This window comes from Choloepus didactylus, chromosome 1 (genome assembly GCF_015220235.1).
Source record: "Choloepus didactylus isolate mChoDid1 chromosome 1, mChoDid1.pri, whole genome shotgun sequence".
NCBI classification, from domain to species: domain Eukaryota; kingdom Metazoa; phylum Chordata; class Mammalia; order Pilosa; family Megalonychidae; genus Choloepus; species Choloepus didactylus.
Window position 1 is genome coordinate 200,284,110 of NC_051307.1, and position 21,828 is coordinate 200,305,937.

The 21,828-nt window shown below is 46.9% G+C and overlaps 1 protein-coding gene and 1 pseudogene across 1 annotated transcript in view; one reads left to right on the forward strand and one right to left on the reverse strand.

The window, feature by feature from the left end:
- The window catches only part of LOC119526726 (microtubule-associated protein 4-like), a 31,094-nt gene that overhangs the window by 2,050 nt on the left and 7,216 nt on the right, over window positions 1–21,828 (reverse strand). The window contains 6 exon segments of the mRNA XM_037826102.1: window positions 968–1,080; window positions 3,038–3,119; window positions 16,135–16,227; window positions 18,378–18,670; window positions 18,792–18,851; window positions 19,417–19,600. Coding sequence (XP_037682030.1) covers window positions 968–1,080; window positions 3,038–3,119; window positions 16,135–16,227; window positions 18,378–18,670; window positions 18,792–18,851; window positions 19,417–19,600 — 825 coding nt within the window.
- Window positions 4,210–4,796, forward strand: LOC119510164 (annotated as a pseudogene).

The window sequence follows — 21,828 nt, forward strand, 5'->3', positions numbered from 1 at the left end:
CTGTCTTCGAGATTCATGGGTTCTGGGTTGTAGTTTAATAGTTTCAGGTATCCACCACCAGCTACCCCAATTCTTTAGAACCTAAAAAAGGTTGTCTAAAGTGTGCGTAAGAGTGCCCACCAGAGTGATCTCTCGGCTCGTTTTGGAATCTCTCTGCCACTGAAGCTTATTTCATTTCCTTTCACATCCCCCTTTTGGTCAAGAAGATGTTCTCCATCCCACGATGCCGGGTCTACATTCCTCCCCGGGAGTCATATTCCACGTTGCCAGGGAGATTCACTTCCCTGGGTGTCTGATCCCACGTAGGGGGGAGGGCAGTGATTTCACCTTTCAAGTTGGCTTAGCCAGAGAGAGAGGGCCACATCACAGGACAGTGTTTTAGCACACAGGGTTCACAGTACTGTGGAAGGAGGGAGGGAGGAGAAGTCCAGCCTTTCCAGAGCCGCCAGCTGCAGTAGGCCAGGGGCAGGGCCTGCAGTCGGGTGGCCACCAGGCCTGCTGTGACTGGCAGTCAGAATGTGCTGCCCTGCTCCCGGGCCAGGAATGGAGCCTGGCATGGAACAGGTACCCACATTCTCCTCCATGACCCAGCTGGGGAGAAAAGCATATCATGCCATAACCTCCCTGCCTTGTGGTGATCTGTGCCCCAGCCATGCCCCTCTGAAATGGCTGAAGTGGGCTCGGGGCCTCAACAGGCAAGGGAGGCCATGGCTCTCAAGGCCCAGGCAAGACTCAGGGCAAGGGTCGGTCTCCAGCTGGACAGGTGACAGGTGGCTCGGCTGGGGCCTCTTTACCTCTCCTGCCTCGCTCAGGATGATGATGGATGTTGGGAAACAGCAGTGGTGGGGTGAAGACAAGACTCCAAAGAGACTGAGGAGCGGTGACAGGCGCTACCTGCTAGGACCCTGCCTCCAGCTGTATACCTCCCAGCCCTGCCCAGCTGTGGCCCCTGCAACCCACTCTCTACCTTCACGGCACCGCCCGCAGGCAGGTGGCCCACGTTATCGAGGGATCCCACCTTGGCCTGCGCCTTCTCCTTGAAGTTCAACTTCTGACTTTCAATCTTGACATCACCTCCACCTGCAATCAGAAAGGAATCAGTCACGGTCACTAAGGGTGGCAGAGAAGGGCCCCTGCAGGCAAAGCCAGGAGACTGGAACAGGAATCCATGCTTGGCCAAGGACTGGCTTTGTGCTCAATCTAGAAATGGGGAAAATGGGGGGAAACGTGAGCTGTTCTCAGGTGGTTTTCTGAGCTAACGAGGTGACACAGAAAACATGCTCATCAAAAGATGGCTACTCCTTTCAAAGTCGCGCTGTGACAATCTCGACCTTCGTTCAGTGGGAATGTCTTCTCTCCTCGAGGAGAAAAACCCCGATCCAATGTCCTGGGCTCACCACTGGCCCAGCAGCCAGGCCCCCAGCCCCACGTGGTTGCTAACCAGGCTCGGGCCACCCAAAGCAGGGTGCACACCATCCAGGGAAAACTGCCTCAAGGTCCCAAGATGAATGTCTGCTTCTGATTCTCTTGGCTGAGTGACAATTTCCTTTCTGGCGGTGAGGGGAGGGAGGCCAACCAGGCAACAGACTGTTCCACAGGCACAGCCTCATTCATTCTCTCAAATGCCCTGTCAGCCAGGGTAATGCTGAGCCTTGTCTTACAGATGCTAAAATCAATGCTGCGAACCTGAAACGACTTGGCCAAAGCCACCATGCTAGTGAATGACAGGAAGAGAGGATGTGAATATAGTTGGTCTGAGCCTTTGAACAGAATCACACTGCAGAGAAAATCAAGAAAGCTAAAAAGAAGTGTCACCCTAGGACTGTGAAGACAAAGGACAGACCGGGACCAGTGCTGGCCCAGGATCCAGATTCCCTCAGGAGGAACGGTGACCTGTGTGCAATGTGCAACAAGGCAAGGTTCAGAGCTCACTGGAAGATACCAAGAAAGGGACCCGCAGGGACTCAGCCCCAACCCAGGCCCAGCAGCTTGACTTGTCATGAACCCTTCTCTGCTCAAATCACAAATTTGCACACCCAGGTTCTTGCCAAATTCTCCAGGTGTCTTACACACTGGAATTTCAGTGGCTGCCGAACACTAGACCTAGAGTCATTCAGTACCACGACGGAAGGAGGTATCTTACCAGAGTGGATTTTCCATACAGAAGGGAAAAAATGTAGGTTAGTTAAGGGCCAAACAGTCTTGATCCTTCTAAATTCTTTGAAGACAACACATTCTAAAATGGATCACATCTTTGACAAGAGGGAACGAAATTTTCTTTGCCTTGGCCTTAACTGGTCTATAGTGGCCGAACTTCTGAGACCGCAGGTCTCCCAGCCAGTGCACCTGCTGCTGCAGCAAAACATCCTGACCCCCGAATCTATGGGAGACTCAGGAACCAGGACACATGAGGCCATTAAGGTGACAGCCAAGGTAAGACGATATTCCAACTGCTCAGGGGCCTCCATGGGGTTGCAGGGACGTTTTCTGAGCTTCGCTGCAGGGACCCTCTGCATTGCTGCTGTGGAAGATCCAAGACTGTGGACTCAGGAGGCTTTACACAATGCCTCCCTCTCTCCTGTCAGGGTTAGTGGTTGACCCTTCACTCCTTGGGAGCATCCTTTGCTCCTGATTCTGACAGGTGAGTCCCACCCACCACTTTTTGCAGAGCTTCTTCAGGATTAGCTCCTGGAACGCTCATCGGGGAGGCTGACCCAGGTCCCCAGTCTGGAGTGTACCTCTCCCCCAGGCCAATGTCAAGAGTGTCATATTCATGGCAGGTGTGCAAGAGAATGACCATGCAAATGGCAGCCTTAACAAACTGCTTTTCCTCCTCCAGTGAAGATGTCAGCACCTGAGCCCACCTCCCCGACAGGGATGGGAAACTGTGTTGTTTCTGCCACTGTGTCCTGGCAGGTGGGTGGTGGCTCCATGAATCTTTGTGGGATAATAAAGGCTCAGCCAGAGGGCTTCTGGCCGGTGCCAGGCTGGCCCACGAACCCTGGGAGTCCCAGTGGGGAAGTGAGGTGCCACTCACCGGGCTTGTGCTTGATGTTGGCCTTAGACCCACATTTGGAGGAGAACTTAGAGATGCCGACTTTCTTGTTCTAAATCTGAACCTGAGGAGAAAAGCATGAAGAAATCATTGCCTCAGAGAGAGGATATATGCAGGGCCAAACCCATGCTATCTTCATAATTTTCTTCTCCATATTCAAGGTCTTTTTTTTCCTCCTTGTGTGAGTCACTGTCTCAGTCCCCTCAAGGTCAGGGTCACCTCCCAAAATGCTTGAAAGAGCCCTTCATCCATCCCAGCCCTGCTCTTTGCTTCCAACCTCAATTCCAGCCAGACCACTCCAGTCTGTTTCCCACACACACTCAGGCCTTTCCATCCTCACCCTGAATGTGCACCCTCTGCTCACACAGCTCTTCACCCACCCTTCCAGGTCCAAAACCCAATATCAGTGCTTCTCTGACGTGTCTCTTGTTTTACCTCAAAAATTCACCTTGCCCAGAGATAATGTAGAATAACATTTTGGCATATTTCCTTCCAGCCTTTTTTCAATGCATTCTTTCTCTCACGGATTTATATATAGGATTTCATATCTTGTTTAGTTCATGTTATAAACATTTTCCCACAAATGTTCTGCAAAGAAAGGTCCACATAATAATCTATCCTATGATACCCTGTAAAACCTAACCACATTGTTAACGTGGAACATTTAGTTTATTTCCAATTGTTCACTATTGTAAACATGGCAACAATGAATTCCTTTGTGAATAAGTCCTTGAAGCTCTGATAACTCCCTCTGGCAAGATGCTCAACTGTTTCAAGGTTAAAGATTCGGCTGCTTTAAGGTTCTTGAAACATATTGCCAAACCACTTTCCAAAAGCGGTACAACAGCTGAGGCCTCCACCAGCCGAGCTTGTGCCTTTCCAACTCACCACATCCTCCTAGCGCTGGGTATTCTCAGTGAAGATAAAACCTTGCTAATTTATAGAAGAAAAATGTTTTCCTTTAGCTGCTTTAGTTACTATCAAGGCTAACGTTTTTCTTTAAAAGCTTATTACCTGGCCGGCCAGGCTGGGCTCGCCCTTTTGCTCGGAAGGCTAGTCAGCACGAGCTGCCGCGGGGGCGAGCGGGTGGCAGCCGAGGCGTCGAGGCCCGGGCGCGGCAAGAGCGGCGCGCGGAGTAGGCTTCAGTCTTGGGCATGCCAACGCGGCCCCAGGTCTGGACGCTGCTGGCCGTTCTGCTCCTGGGGCTGCCCGCGGGCGCCCGGTGCGACTCCGGAGCGGGGCGGAGCCGCGGTAGGAACTCCTAGAGCGGCTGTACGGGCGGCCGGTCGCCTGCGTGCCCGGCGTCTTCACCACACGCTGCAGCTGGGCCCGCGCGAGCAGGCGCGCTACGCGAGCTGCCCTGCGAGGTCCCGGCCCTCGATCGCCCGCCAACATGCACAGCGGGTGTCGCCCTGGGTCTACACAATTTCCTCAGACCCCCCGAGATACCCCAAGTACCTGCCCGAGGCCTACTGCGTGTGCCGGGGCTGCCTGACCCGACTGTCCGGGGAGGCGGACTTCCGGTTTCTGGGCGCGCAGGTTACGTGCCCACCGTGCTCCTGCGGCCGACGCCGGCCTGCGCGGGGGGCCGCTCCGGATACACCCGGTACTACATTCCGGTGCCCGTGGGCTGCACCTGCGTCCCCTAGCAGGTAAGGAGGACGAGAGCCTCTACCCCAGCATCGACGAGCAGGCCAGGAAGCTCCTGCTCAGCCTTCACGACAAGCCCGCGGCGCCCTGAGAGCGCCCGCAGTGGGGCCAAATGAGGCAACCGCTGGAGAGAGGAACTCAGAACACAGAGCTGAACTGGGGGAGGCTTTCTGTCTGGAATAGTTAGGAGGTTCATTTGACACTGGTATTCCTTGTTTTTTCAGGCAAAAGTTAGCACAGGGTTGTTGAAAGAGGATGAGAAATTAGCCAAGTACACGGCATATGTCGTAAGTATCATAAGGTCCTGGGCAGACTACACGGGAACTAGTAACCTGTGTTTGGGAAAGTTTATTAATGCTCTTCGAGGCGTTACACACCATGTCCCCCTGAAGTGGGTGCTGTGGGTGACGCCTGCTGGGAGGGAACTCAAGGAAGCAAGCATGAAGGCACTGCTTACTTACCAAAAGTTAAATGGTGGCCTTTCTCCCCATGCTACAGCAGCGCCTCAACCACAGACAGGCAGGTAGATAAATAGGTATGCTTTTTAAAAACCAAAACAAACAAAACAAAACTTTAAAAAACATATTAAAAAGTAGAGAGAATGTATACCTACTTTTTAATTCAACTCTTTTGAATAGGGGCAAGAAACTATTTTATATTGGTAGTTAAGAGCTCCTATTCAGAGTTCACTTATTCCACTAGTAGGGGTTTTTTAATGTCTTAATTGGAATCGTCAGATAAGCTTTTTAGCTAGTGCTGTGATCTCAGTCTTGGCAGTTCAGTCCTGTAGCACATTGCTGACAATAACAAACCGGAATCATTTGAGTTTGACTTAACCTACCTTCCAGGGAAGACCTTCACAGGCTGTTAAATGAACCAAGGGATACACAAGAGAGACTAAGAATTCCAAATCTCAAACTTGGTTTTATTCATGAGACTATAAATGGTCTCAGACACTTTAAAAAAATGTTTTCATTTTTTTGAAGCCAGTAGAGCCAATTTGTGGATATTTTTAATATTGGGTTTAGCACCTAGATAAAGATAAGCACCTAAATAATAATACCTTTAACCATTCTCAGGAAAAATCCAAATATTGGTTGGATATTATGACCTTCAGAAACTAGCTAAATGTGAGGCGAAAAGGGACCAAATGAGAATTTCCAGAGATCAGTATTGGAGGCCTCGACAATATGGGCTAAATCCTTAATCTTTTCTTTAGGTTGAAAGTCTGGTCCATGGACAAAATTATTTGTAAAAGGTGGAAATACTTTTTAAATCATTGGAACAATGGGAGATGGTATATTGGCCATATGTATTTCTCTCTGGATTCTGCTTTGATGGGCTCAACTGATTCTAGAGGAAGCAATTTGTTAACTAAGGTCTTCACTTTACCTTAATTTTATGATTGAACTTTAAATTAATCTAGATTTGATTTGGTCTTAGAATGATAAACTAGTCAGGTAAAGTCAGTATCTTTACAATATTGATCTTTTGTGACACCGCTAACCAACACTAAAAAGTATCCTTTATTTATAGATATTTTACTCCTAAGCTTCAGCTATCACAAAAATAATGGAGATTTAGCGTCACTACATTACCAGTTATCAGCATTGGTTTCATCTGATTGGAAAGTTCTCTGAGAAAACTTTCAACTCATACTAAGTGTTGACAGGAGTTGTGCATGAAAACACATCACTGAAAAAAAATCCAGATTTTCCAAATAAAATACTCAAAATTGAAAGTGAAAAATAAAAGCTTATTATCTGTTTGTATGAAATGCCACCTTATTCTCCCATGGAGCACACCCAGTTTTCAGCCTGCCAGTGGGAAAGTACACAGGGCACAGTGATATGTTTGTAGGCCCCCACCCTAGCAGTCCAGAGCTCTACATCTGCAGGAATCTATGCCAGGTCTGCCTTTTTGCTCTGTACAGGCCTCCCCCACAGGGTGTTTCACTAAGCTGACACTCAGCCCATGTTTGGTGAATAAGCAAAAGGATAAACTGCTTCTCAGAATTATTTATCCAAAATGAGTCATGGCACAAATATACCTTGGGGTTGGAGACTGGTTTGGGTGTCCTCTATACATGGTTTTTTTTTTTTTTGTTTTTGTTTTGTTTTTTTTACTTTAATTGTTCTTTTTTTATTTTATTTTATTTTATTTTGAAATAAATTCAAACTTACAGGAACAGTTGCAAAAACAATTCTAACCCCATACACAGAATTCCATCATACCCTGACCCCCCATCCCCAATAGGTCTGTCCACCAACTTTAACATGCTGTCACATCACTGTTTCTTTCCCTCCCTCCCTATCATCCATTATCTATTGCTGTCTTCTGAACATATGAGAGTTAGCTGCACACATCCTTGAACATACACTATAATTCATGTATACACTTCCCATGAACAAGAACATTCTTTTATGCAATTCCATTAAGCGCAGCTAAGAAGTACAAGAGATTCAACAATGATACAAAGCTTACAGTCTATATTTCCTTTTCCTTATGTCTCAACTGTGTCCCTTTGAGCCACCTGTCCTCCATCCTCCAATCCCATCCAAGTTCATCCTTAGCATTCAATTGTCATCTATTTAGACTGTCTTTTTTTTTTTTTTTCTCAGTTGTGGAAACATATATACAGCCTAAATCTTCCCATTCCACCCCCTCCCTAGCCTTCCATTAGTGGGATTAATCACATTTAGAATGTTGTAATGCTCTTTCCCACCATCCATTACTAGAAATTTCCCTTCACCTCAGACAGCAACCCTACACTCATTTCTTAACTCCCCATTGCCCCTTCCCCCATTTCTCTTAACCCAAACTCTGCTTTTCATCTCTATGGTTATATTCTCTGATAATTTCTTTGTGTTTACTGTGGGGATTAAAATTAAACTCTGAAATCCATATCAATCTTGTTTTTCTTTGATACCACCTTCACTTCAATAGAACACATAAACTATGTTCCTGTACTCCTTCATTCCCCCACCTTTATATAGTTGTCTAAAATTACATATTTTACATTGAGTTCAAAACCACTGATTTGTCATTAGAGTGTGTGTATTTTATATCATGTAGGAAGTAAATAGTGGAGTTACAGTTCAAAAATTATTGACTTCTATTTGTATTCCTTTGTGGTTGGAGAATGTGCTTTGAGTATATTCAGTTTTTTTTTTTGTTTTTTTTTTTTTTAATTTCTTGAGGCTTGTTCTATGTCCCAGCTTATGGTCCCTTCTGGAGAAAGATCTGTGATCACTAGAGAAAAATGAGTGTCCTGGTGATTTGGGATGTAAGGTACTATATATGTCTGTTAAAATTCTCTATATGTCTTTCTCCTTTCTTTGTTTCTCTGTTGGTAGGGCTCCCTTTAGAATCTGAAGTAGGGCAGGTCTTTTATTGGCAAAGTCTCTCAGCATTTGTTTGTCTGTGAAAAATTTAAGCTCTCCTTCAAATTTGAAGGAGAGTTTTGCTGGATAAAGTATTCTTGGTTGGAAATTTTTCTCTCTCAGAATTTTAAATATGTCATGCCACTGCCTTCTCACCTCCATGGTGGCCGCTGAGTAGTCACTACTTAGTCTTATGTTGTTTCCTTTGTATGTAGTGAATTGCTTTTCTCTTGCTGCTTTCAGAACTTGCTCCTTCTCTTCAGTATTTGAGAGTCTGATCAGAATATGTCTCGGAGTGGGTTTATTTGGATTTATCCTATTTGGAGTTCGCTGGGATTTATGCTTTGTGTATTTATATTGTGTAGAAGGTTTGGGAAGTTTTCCCCAACAATTTCTTTGAATACTCTTTCTAGACCTTTACCCTTCTCTTCCCCTTCTGGGACACCAATGAGTCTTAAGTTTGGATGTTTATTTTATCTATCATATCCCTGAGATCCATTTAGATTTTTTCGACTTTTTTCTCCATTCTTTCTTTTGTTCTTTCATTTTCTGTTCTGTGGACTTCTAGGACACTGAGATGTTGTTCAGCTTCCTCTAGTCTTGTATTGTGAATATCCAGAGTCTTTGTAATTTGGCCAACAGTTTCTTTTATTTCCATAAGATCTTCTATTTTTTTATTTACTCTTGCAATGTCTTCTTTATGCTCTTCTAGGGTCTTCTTTATGTCACTTATATCCTGGGCCATGGTCTTCTTGATGTCCTTTAAATCCTTTGCCATGTTTTCATTCCTTGATTGTAGTTCTTTGATTAATTGTGCGAGATACAGTGTTTCTTTCGACATCTTGATTTGTGTGTTTGGAGTTGGATTCTCCATATCGTCTGGTTTTATCATATGCATTAAGATTTTCTGTTGTTTTTTGGCCTCTTGGCATTTGTTTTGCTTGATAGGGTTCTTTCAAGTTGTAAAAAAAAAAAAAAGGATATCGATCTAATTTTTCAGAAACACAGTTTGGTGACGTATACTTTCTCTAACTAACCAGCAGATGGCGTCTGTGAGTCACCTATACCCCTGAAGTCAGTTGTCAACCTTGTTCCCATGGTGTGTGGGGAACTGATTCTTGTGGGGTTCAGTTGGAGAACTCAGTTTGGGTGTGTTGCTGGAGCCATCTGCCCTGAATGTGGGGCATGTGTACGGGTGGCCAGGGAGGAAGGGCAGTTTTAATATTCAAATCCCCCAGGTTCTCGGAGATTTAAGGCCGCCGCAAGAGTCTAAGCCTTCATTTCAGTTCAGCCCCAGACCCTCTCTCTCACTGTCCCACAAACCACTGGACTTGGTGTAGCATCCCTGGGTTCTCTGAGCGGGTCCCCCTTCCCAGCTGCGATCCTCCAGGAGCTCAGCCGAGGGAATGCCATGTTACGTCACCAGTGCGCGCTGTCCCTCAAAGGAAGCCCCGGGCCGCCGAGCCGTGCAGTGGCATGCTCTCAGCCTGAAGCAAAAATGACCAAACAGGGCATCTCAACCCCCTCCTCCTTGCACAGTTCCTCCTTCCCAGCTCCGGGACAACTGGCAGGGCTCTGGGCTGTGGGCACGGCCACAGGCAGGAGTTTATCCAGCCCTCTGGGGAGCCAGCTGCGAGCCGCGGGGTTTCTTTCTGCTTCCGTCTCTCCCCTCCGTTCCCCTGACCCCAAGGGTATCTGCAGCGAGCTATCTTCCCGGCCAGACACCGAGAGGCCGGCCCAGCCCCCTCTTGCTGTGTTTTACTGCGTGGTTCCCACTATTGCAGCTTCAGCTGCTCCTGGGTTTTTCCCTTTTTTTTTAAAGAGCCAGCTGGTTTCCAAACGCCAAACCCTGGCTTCTCCAGACCGCCGCGTGGCTGCGGGCCTTCCAGCCAGCTTACTCACTTGTTTCAGAATGCAGACTCCCAATTTCACCAAGTATACGGCCCCTCTGGAACTAGGAGACCTCGTCCAGCTGGCGCATTGCTGTAACCGGTATTCTGGGTCACTTTCTGGTTTTTAGCTATTGTTTTTCATGGAGGTGTTTTTTCGCCCTGTCTCACCTAGCCACCATCTTAGTTTCTCCATGGTTGTGCTTTTAAATGGCCAAGAGACTTTTATCAATATCTGCCCTGCAGGAACCTTGGAAAGATACCTTGTTACCAGGACTGAAAAGAAATTTTAAAATCAGGAAACAACACCTACAGGCATGATTCCTGGGATGGGGATTCCAGGCTCCCTGCAAGGGCCTCACTGCTCCTTCTACTGTAGAAGAGCCTGGCTGTGCCAGCGGTTCTGTCATGCCTTTCTGGTGGGATTTCACCACACTGCCCTTACATGGTTAACTATGTACCTAGAAGGGCCCTGTCCTCTTTTCTACTGTGTCAGGAAATATGGTGTCTACCACGTTTCAGGAGGGCAGATGTGGTGTATTTTTGTATTCCCACTCCCAGCAGAAAGCCTGGCAGAGTAACTACCCATAACCATCAGCTTGCCTGACCCATCCTCACTCTTGCCTCGAGGACTCTGCTCACACTGGTCTCTAGCCTGGCAAGCTCATTACCTTCTTCCTCCCATCCGTCAAGGCCCAGCTCAAAGGCTGCCTTCTCCAAAGCCTTCCCTGGCTCTAGCCTCAGCCCATTTCTTCTTTGCATCGTCTCTTGAAGGGACACCATCAACACAAGAATTGCCTAGTAATTGCTACACATGTTCAGTACTCACAGAGGTCCTATTATATGTTGAGTGCTTTGCTACTGCTGGGGAAACTACAATCAAAACACAGAGTCCCCACTTTGGCTCAGCTTTCCAACAAGGCTGCCAATTTTTCTAATTGGGGTCAATTTCTTCTTTTTCTCCTCAATCTGTGGTTCACCCCACTGATATTATAGGTGTCCCCAAAATGAAAATAATTTATGATAATGTAAGCAACTCCCTAAATACATACTGTTGAGATATGGAATTCCTCAGCTACAGAGTTGGTGTTCAAACTGCTATAAATACTATGTCTAGGGTAGGAACAGTGTACCTCATTTATATTGATCGCAGGAAGAAATGGCCAGTTTCAAGAAGACAAGGCCATGAAGTTCTCATCTATACTTCTCCCCACTCTTGTTCCTCACAGAGGTAACATAGGGCCTTCCCCAGCAAAAGATCTGACAGCTGCTTAAAACAAGCCAGTCTGCCACTGCATGTCCAGCGGCAATGGTGACAAGCTCATCCTGTGCCATCCCTAAGCTGAAATGGGGATCCTGAGACCACTAGTGAGGTGTTAACAGAGATCACTCTAAGACCTGGGCTCTCTCCAAGGTATTGATTCCACACATTCTTGATAGAATGTTCTGTCCACTTGAAGCCTGCATGTCTTTACCTCTTGCATAGTCCTCAGTCAAAGAATAATTGATGAGGAGAGTTTTGCTTTATTAGACTTATTCTTGCTAACAATGAAAAAGGCATACTAGAATCTGAGTCTCACCACTGTACACCCCTAATGAATTCATGGATCCAACAGCTGCCAACATCACAAAGAGAGAGACAATCAGAAGAACAAGACATGATGTGCTCCCTGACAGAAAAACAACGTGACCTATGAAACAGTCTTTGCCAAATCTGGGGAGAACAATCGAAAGTGAATCAATTTAGAAAACAAGTAAGGGACAAAAGAGAATGTGCAGTGTAAGTATGGGGATGTAGTCAGCAAAATCCAGATACTAGGACATACCACTCAAAAAAAAAAGTTAGAAAATAAAAGCTGGAAGGGGAACTTGTAGAATAAAAGAAACAACATGAAAAGAGACTTAAGAGACGTGTAAACCAATTACAATTTATGGACCTTACTTAGATCCTGATCAAATAAGCAAACCTGCTTGACATGTTAGTGGGTTATGTTTCTAATATTTTACAAAAAGATTCCCTATCTTTCAAGTTATATAGTGAGATATTTGCAGATGAAATGATATATTTGGGACTGGCTTCCTAATAATCAGGGTTGGCACATATAGTTGTGACTTGATTGGCCGTATAGGTAATGATCGAAGCTGGTACACCAAGTTCATTTTACTATTTATTTCTACTTTTGTAATGTTTGAAATTTTCCGTATTAAGAAGGTTTTAAAAAACTTAGCTGTGCCCTATTCACTTAATGCCCCTACCTCCAAGATAAAGCCGATCTCCTCAGGCAGGTAAAGTTGGCTCCCATCTGTTTCCAAACGATTTCCCCTCCTTTCTTTCTTCTCCTGCCTCCCACCGCCCTCCAATTTTGTTCCAGCCTCAGGGAGCCATATGCTGCTTGTCTGGCCTAGGAGCTGCCCCTCTCATCCTTCAAAGGCTAAGGCTGATGACCCCTGCTCTGTGAAGCCTGATAGCCAGAAGAAGCCACTGTCTTCCCTGTGGTCCTCTTCTTGATACACAGTCAACCACAGCACCCACTGTATCTTGCTCTAGTTTGCGCTAGCTGGGTATTCATGCAAGTCTGCCCCAGTGGTGCTGAATGACCCTCGGGCCTACTGCAGATATCAATATTTGCTCACTGAAATGAAACTGCAACCAGGTCTTGGAATCCATTACATATACAGAGCCCTTCTGGCAAGGGTGAAATGGAACCAAAGGATCTGTGTACTTTTAAACAGGGACCAGCCACAGAAGTAGCTGTTATGGTGGACAAGTCAGCATATCATGATGTCTTCCTGGCTATCATCAAGGGGTGAGTTGTCTGTCTAGGGTGGGGTTGGGAGTGGTGGAATCTTCAGAACACTACCTGGGTGGGATTCTCCTCCAAGCCTATCATCCCATTTCTAAGTGTGAATTTCTCTTTTGGGTATGATTCTTTGTATTCGGGGATGGGGTGGGGGGCTTACGAGAGTGATGCTGTTCTGTCTGCACAGTGGACTATTTGTAAATGTGTGTTTATCTGTGGTGGCTTTATGAAGGGGCTGATGGGTTATAGAAGGAACTAAAGCACCTCAGTGCAGGCTTTGGCCAGTTGCTGTGACCCATATCTTCCCACCAGAAGCACTGCTTTTCAAGTGGTTTCCTAATGCTCTGTTATTTAAGGAGGCCTCCTAAAAGTGAAAATGCTCCTAAAAGTATAGTCCCCCTCCTCAAAAAAATCTTGAAGTCATGCTTAGGCAGCCTGGAGAAACCACAGTAGCTCAACAATAAATGAGGGCAGTTTTCAGAGCTCTTATGAATACTGCACAGCCAAGGCATTTCTACATCAAACGTGCACAAGAACACCTAATTCCCTCAGAATCCCCTGTTCACCTTCTGCTTCCATGAAGGCCAAACACGGGAGAGGAAAAGTGAGGGCCAGTGTCTGCTGGGGTCCCTCAAAGCCTAGATCTTTATTGCCTCAACTAGACACCATGTTTAAAAGCCTCACCCACCCTCAGTTGATCCTACATTAGCTGGCTACTGTTTGGCCAACTACCAAGCTGACCATGGACCAGCTGTTTTGTTGCCCATGGAGTAGTGACAGCTGTGAGTGAGGGAAGGGCAGGGAGGCGGAAGCAGCAGGAGACAGTTGTGTGAAGCAAGGAAGGACTGCTCTGTGGTTGCACTCCTCAGCGTAGAACTGTCCACTCAGGGGGTGTTTGTAGTCCAAGGGTAGAATGGAGTGACCAGAGGGAAGAGGGGAGACAGAGCCTGAAAATGGGAAGGGTAAGCACAGCAGGGTTTTGTCTGGATCAGGATGGAAGAGAAGGAAGTGAACAAATCTCAATCTTGGCATTGGAAGAGAAGGGTTGGGGAAATAGGAAAGGGTTGAGGCTGTGGACAGAGAACTCCCTGAGATGCCCTGGGCACAGCACTGCAGAGTGCTGCTCTGTCTGGGCACTGCCACAGGGACGAGTGTGGTAGAAAATGCATGGGGTGTTCTTACCACACTAAATGACAAGGATACTTTACCCTGCCTCTTCATAAGACAAGGACCTGCCTGGGAGCTGGAGTCACCTCTGTGTCCCTGTGCTGATTTGAATCTCTTGTGTTCCCCACAAAAGTCATATACTTATAATCTAGTCTTTTGGTTGCAGATGTATTGTGGGTGGGATATTTTGATTAGGTTGTTTCCATGGAGATGTGACCCATCCAGTTATGGGTGGGACCTTTTGATTAGATTATTTCCATGGGGGTGTGTGCCAGTTTGATGTATTCGGTCCCCCAAAAGACCATTATCTTTGATACAATCTTGTGTGGGCAGACATATTAGTGTTGATTAGATTTTGGAATCCTCTGGGTGTTTCCATGGAGATGTGATTCAGTCAACAGTGGACAAGACCTTTGGTTGGATAATTTCCATGGAGGTGTTGCCCCCCCCCCCATTCAGGGTGGGTCTGAATTTAATTGCTGGAGCACTATATAAGCTCTGACAGAAGGAGCAAGCTTGCTACAGCCGAGAGGGACTCTTTGAAGAATGCACAGGAACTGAGAGAGGAGCTTCAGCTTACAGAGACATTTTGGAAATGGCCTTTGAAAGCGGACTTTTGCTCCAGAGAAGCTAAGAGAGGACAAACGCCCCAAGAGCAACTAAGAGTGACATTTTTCAGGAGCTGAAGCCTAGAGAGGAACGTCCTGGGAGAAAGCCATTTTGAAAGCAGAACTCTGGAGCAGATGCTGCCACATGCCTTCCCAGCTAACAGAGGTTTTCCAGATGCCATTGGCGATCCTCCAGTGATGGTACCTGATTATTGATGTATTACCTTGGATACTTTATGGTCTTAAACTGTAATTGTGTAACCAAATAAACCCCCTTTATAAAAGCTAATCCATTTCTGGTGTTTTGCATTCCAGCAGCATTAGCAAACTAGAACAGGGTGTGTGTGACCTGCCGATTCAAGGTGGGTCTAATTAGTTTACTGGCATCCTTAAGAGAGCTCAGGGAGGGAGGGAGAGTTCAGAGCCACTCCAGACCCAGGCATTTGAGATTCTAAGTTAAGAGATGAAGCCAGAGTTTGCCTTGGAGAAGCTAAGTGGGAACCCACAGATGCTTAAGGAGAAAGCGACTGGAACAAAGCTGAAAGCAACGCACCCTGGGAGCAAAGGACCAGCAGACATCAGCCACGTGCCTTCCCAGCTGACAGAGGTGTTCTAGACGCCATTGGCCTTTTCCTCAGAGAAGGTATCTACCTCTTGATACCTTCGTTTGGACATTTACACAGCTTTAGAACTGTAAATTTGTGAACTAATAAACCTCCATTGTACAAGCAAATCCATTTTGGTATATTGCATTTCCAGAAGATTTAGCAAAATGGAATAGTCTCCAACACAGAACTTAGGGCTGTTATAGAACAGCTGCATGATAAAAGGAAGGATGACAGGGTGGAAGAGGCAAGGGAGTAAAAAGCAAAGGGAGGAAAAGAAAACAAAGGGGTAATAAAAAGATTAGAGAAGGGAGAAGATGTGGAAAAGGGAATTGAAAAGACAAAGGGAGAAGGTAAGGAGAGAAAAGGAGAAAGATTAGAAAGAGAACAAAATAGAATGAGAGTAAGAAAGATGAAGGAAAAGCAGAGAAAGAGGAGAAGAGAAAAGTATTGATTAGTTCCCTGATTCTGTGATACAGGGATTGAAGGATGGGCCGTTGGAAAATCTGGACTTCTGAGAGTGCACGGGGCGCATGTGCCCTGTTGAGGGCTCTGGGACCTGCAAGGCACTGCCCCAGGCTCCTGTTCTCCTGCAAAAATAGCCTTGTCAATGGCCCCAGCTTGATTTTATGAGTGGATTCAAGACAGGGAACATGCCTGCGGCTGACTGCTGCCCTCAGACCAGGTCTCTGACAGCAGGAAGAGAACCTAAAGTCTCCCAGCAAAAGGGGTGAGAAGACACCAAATTGGCAGCACTGGCTTGTGGTTTTGTGGTTTAGACCAGAAAGCTCTGGTCTAAAACATTTGAGCTGGAGATGCATCACGGTCTCCCCTCACTTCCTTAGACTGCTGCTTCCTGGGGAAAGCCCTGGTCCAGGCTGCTGTGATTCTGTCTGCACGAGCAGGTGGCCTCCTTCCCAGTGGACCCCATGGCAGGCTGTGCCTCAGACACCAGCCGGCCAGAGCTCATACTTACATTACCACCTCCAGGGACATGCTTAATATTGTCTTTGGAACCACACTTGGACTGAATATGGCTGTAGCTCACTTTTTTGGAGACTATCTGGACCTGGAGTGTTAGAGAACAGAAAAAAACAACACAAGGGGAGAGGACTGGTTAGAACCGACACAGGGTAGGTGGTAAGTCCACACATGATTACAATGACCAACAAAGAGTGTTGTTAAACTCTGCCCCCACCTTTAGCAGAGCAGGTGTGGAGGAGCACAGGAGAATGAATTGGGGAAGCACAAGAAAGGGAGTGAAGACACAAACACAAGGACAGAAGCTGATGTTGCACAGGTGCCATGTGATGTTGCTCTGTGGGTGCTGGTGTGGGATTCACAGCAGCAGATTCCTGAGGCCCACCCGGGCATGGCCCCACCGCCTTGCTGCTCTCTCTTCCCAGGAGCACAGGGTCCTGTGGTTCCTCTCAGCAGAGGTCCTACTAATCTAAACTGGTGCCCACCCAGGGAGGGCATTTGCCTTAAATCTGGGGCCTGGAATTGTGGCAGCCAGACCCACTCTTTGGAAGCAAAGGCTGCTCTGAGAATCACTGAGCAGCTGGCTGACGGGACACAGATCTGATACCAAGAGGAAGGAAGGGACATTGCTCAGAATAAATGCAAACAGGTGAAAGGGGCTGCTGGATCCACCATGTAGCATGTACTTGTAGAATCTCATCCCAAACCAGACTCTGGACACCATCTGGTGGATGGGCCTCCCAGCCTCAGCTGCTTCCACACGCCCAGCCTCAGCACATAAGTCTCAGGCTCCAGAAGGCAGAGTATGGTGGAGGTTTAGGTTTAGACTCACTTTCGCTTCTGGGATGAAACACCATCTTCAGTCCTCCGATACCTAATCCTGTGCCTGTGAGGTGCACGTGCAGAGGAAACAGGCTCTAGCAGGCTGCAGTTAGAGCCATCACGGGGCACTAGTCACACTGTGCTGGCTGTGAATGGCCCCCTTGGAACTGAGTGACACAAAGGCCTTGGCTCTAAGGGTTGAGGACTGAGAATTCTTGTTGGGCCTTTTCAAGAAGGTAGAGGACCCTGCTTCCTTCATTTGCTTCCGAGCAAATGATGCAGTCCTCAGCTGAAGAATTCCCCACAGAATACAGAAGCCCCCCCAAGAAACTCCCAACTATACACCTTGTGTCCTGTCTTCTTGACAATGCCATTCTTAAACAACTGGCAAGAAAACCTCTTCCTAATGAGCCCTGGTCTGCACCAGGAACACACAATACCTCTCGTAGTCACGCAGCAGCCACAGTGACATCTTCTTCACTCCCCAACTGTACAAATTCTTAGGCTCAGGCCTCCCAATCTGATTCCTAAACGCTGGAGCTCAGGCTCCTCTGGCACGTCTACCTCATTTTTGTCCTTCCTCAATTCTTTAAGAGCTCTGGATTGAAGCAATTTAAATATCCCACCCTGGGGGTAAAGTCGGTTTAAGTGCTAGAGAATGAGGTAGGCCATGAGAAGGCTCCAGGGACTTAAACATTCTCAGGTGGATTTTTGCTACCACTTTCTTGCGCTCGGAGTCCCTGTGGTTCCTAGAAGTTAAAAATTAATTCTGGGATGGATGCAACCAGAACATCCCTCAAGTGACATGCTGTGGCCTGTCATGCCTTTCTCTTTCACTATGCTCAATACTGTCCTTCCTGTAGGAAAACCAGAGGCTCGCGGCAGTACCTCATCGTAGCCACAGAGGATGCCCTAGTCACCTGTCTGGCAGATTCTCAACCCAAGTCACAGTGTTGTGGAGTGAAGAAGTGCTCCACCTTCTGACTATGTGACATTCACAGGGCAAGGGTAACACAAACCGTGAAAACTGATTCTAGAACTCGTACTCAGTGTCCCTCACCTTCACTGAGTCTCAGAGGCTTCCTCTGTTCTCTAAAGAAGAAGAACCCTTTGCCTCCAAACAATAACACATGGCCAAACCCCACGCTACAGAACAAGAGCCTCTCTGATTGAGATGGGAATAGAAAGCCCAGAGCTCAGCCCACCACTTCCCTGCTGCTGAGATGCGAAACCCACCATGGAGCCCAGGCACACATTTGGTGGACACTGAATCCGATGTCCTGACTACCCCCCTTTTTCCGGTGGGTCCCTTGGTTTAGTGTGAGGACTGGGGCATGCCTGGGGAACACTAGTTGGATGTGGCAAGGGAGAAAGCAGGGGCCAGCATTCCAAGGGCCCCAAGCTCCTGGGACCCACCCGGCCTCCTCCAGGCTGATGCTTGATGTTTTCCGTGGAGCCGACCTTGGAGCGGACATTCTTCAAATCGGGGGCCGAAGCGTTGGCAGCTGGACGGCTCAGCCTGGGGGCAGAAGGGCTGGGCCTGGCTGACACGGGCTTCTTGTCCATGGAAGGAGTCCTGGAGGGCCGTGGAGGTGTGGGCGTGAGCTTGACTCGGCTGGCAGCCACTCCTGGAGAGGGGGCTGCTCTGGTGACGGTGGTGTTTCTCTTCACAGAACTGGTGGAAGCGCTCTTTGTGCGACTGGAGTCAGCTGCAAAAGTAGGAGTGAGAGAGAACAAAGGGTTCAAAGAACAGAGAAAAAGGGAGCCTTACAGCTACAGAGGAGATGGGGGTTCAATTAGGATTCCACAAAGTGGGGGATGGGGCATTACCTGGTGCAGACTTTGCAGCCATCTTCTTGATGTCTGCAGGTTTTGCATCAGTCTTGATGGCTGCACAAATATAAACTAACTTGTAGAGTGGCTCATCCAATGCTGACATTCATTCATTCATTCAACAATTTTTGAGTGCTCCTTTTGAGTCAGAGACTACGCTAGTCTCTGGGAATAAAGTAGTAAATTAAGTAGCCACACACAGTCCTTGCCCTTGAGGCATATATGAGACCAGGCCTTGGGGCTTGGAAGTCAGTTATCAATACAAGCTGTGCAATTGAGGGCCTGTTTCTTACTGTGCCAGCCCATGGCCACAAAGCGTTGGTAACTAACAAAGATTCGAGTGGGTAACTGTGAAGGGAAGAGTTAATTCTACCTGGGAGTTCGTGAAAATCCCTTTCACTCAAGACTTTTCCTGAACATATAGATCTTTTAACTTTACGTGGAGATCCAGGCTTGATAAGTGACTAGACCTATCAGACTGCAAATTTTCAGTGTACCTCAGTGAGCCTGGGGCATAAGCAGATGTGTCTGTGATGCTGGCTGGAGGTATGGCTGGGGCAAAGACAAGGCCGCACTCTCCTCCCCACTGGTTCCCATGGAGGGAAGGAAAGGCAATACTCACCAGTGGGCTTCTTGGGCAGGGGTATGGGTGGGCTCCTATTGCTTGGCCCAGCTGAGGCAGGAGTGGCAGCTGCTGTGGCTTTTGGGACAGTCTGGGTGTTCTTGGAGCCAGGTTTGAAGGCCGGGGCAGAGGCTGGCTTGGAGAGTGAAGCCCGTTTCTCAGCAGTCTTTGCCTCGGCAACAGGCTGGTAACAGAAAAGTGGGAGTAAGAGCTGCGGGCCAGCAAGAGCTCCAGGAAGCCATGCCACAGAGATGGTTCCATACAAGCATGCACCAGAGAACGGGGTTGCCGCAGTTTGGCAGCTATTGACAGGCAAATATAAAAAACCTTAAGATTGAAATTCTCCAGACAAAGGGAAAAACTGGACTTATAGGGTGTTCTGTGATTTGGGCTCAGGAAATGGGGAGCCAAACTGTCTTAATTCACCCGGAACAAGTGAGAATGAATAGCCCTGGAAAGTATACCACACACACCACAACCTATGTCTGCCTCAGAATCTACTATATGAGATATTAATATATGTAATGTAGTGAAATCAAATGTATTAAGTACTTGGCCAAAGATACCTGTATTAAATAAACACACAAATAAACCAAAAATTAAACTTGACTTTCAGTCCAGTTCAGCTGTGTTGTGGCTAATACGCACCAGTGAATGCTGACCAGGGACTCAGCATCCTGATGTTCGGCCCCAGGCCTGCCCCTAACCCACAGTGCACTCTTGGGAGAATCACTGGGCATTTCTGAGCTTATTTCCTCATCTGGAAAAAGGAGGTTGGGACAGAACATCTCTAAGGTCCAGCCTTCATAATGTTTGACTTTAGGGAGCAGAGGATGAGGAGTCTCTGCCAGCACCGAGACAATGTGAAGGGCCAGGTGGATGGTGCAAACTTGACAGACAGAACGGGGAGCATCAACACACGCCATGAACTGAGACAGAGGGCAAGACGCATGGCATCCTGGGCACTCTAGTTTCTCTTACATGATGGCTCGGAACATTGCTAATAATGAGGAGGGGAAGGAGTAATTTTAGCCTGGATTCTACAGGAAAAGGGGATGAAAAGACCACTTGGATAAGCAGACGGACCATGTTATTCAAGAGAGTAGGCCAAACCCCAGGTACAGCAGACTCAACATTTTCACTCCAAGAGAAACTGCCACACTGAGGGCACTTTGTTGGTGGAAGACGATCAGGATATTGCTTACGTAGAACTTCAGCTAAGCAGGTGCTCAGAAATGAAGGGGCTGGCTGACAAATAAAATCTTAATCTGGAAATGTAGGGTAATGACCTTTTCCACAAATGAAGGCCCTCAGTGTGGTATAAACCCTATAGTTGGAACCAGGGAATTGATTTTGCTTCCACTTCTGCCTGAAGCATATCGTAGGATTTAGAGCCCAGGGATTCTGTCTCTGACTGCTCTAAAATTTGAGGACTAGACCAGATGCTATCTGGGGTATTCTTCAACTTTTTAGTAATAGGACTATGATTCAGAATACTCTATTAGGGTCTTATTACTTTGCTAATATGAGTAATATTGATAAAATATGCCAGAAAAACCAGGGATGGAAATCTATAAAGGATGTCACATTGTTGACATGTGAGGCTCTTGGCCTCAGCAAACGGCAGAATCAATCAGCCTCCCCTCATAACCAGAATTACTCCCTGTTCCTCAATTTATGTTTTCTCCTCTGCTACAGTCACTGAAGTATTCATATTTCTACTGAATAGGTTTTTCCTTTTGTTTGCCTTTAGAAATCTTTCTACCATAAAAAGGATAAACTAACTGTATCTGAAAATGCTATCCAAAAGCAGCATGGTCAAAAGCCACAGAGAGTGAGAGGCCCGAGCATCAGCAGCAGAGTGAGATCCAGGTTCAAATACTGGCCCTGCCACTTGCAAGGACTGGGCCTTTGCATGGTTGTTTAACTGAGCTTAAGCTTCCCTATCTCTAAAATGAAGATACTAACATCTACATCACGGGCTGGTGAAAGAGAGAATTAAAGGAGTTCATGTATGTTAGGAAACTAGTTCAGTATACTTCATGATTATTATTATTATATAGTGAAATTTCACTGGATCCCATTCCTGCTTCCTTCTGTCTCCCCCAGGATCTGTTGCTGGAGGAACTGTCCTGTAGTAGCTGTGACATGCCTCCTGTCACCTTCCCTTTGCTCGCTTATTCAAATAAATTGCTTTCTAAATATGAAGAAAAGAAGCAAACTGGGTAAGTGAGGATCTGAGGGAAAGTTTTATGAGGTTTTTTCATTCCTAGTCTATTATTTCTGGGCTGAAGTTTCAACCTAGAGTAGAATTCCTAGGTTCCATCAGATTTTTAAAAGATTAAATTAAAAGACAGACATTCTAACATAGGAAAGTATACCCACCCTAAATTTAAAGAGTGGCATCAGGTT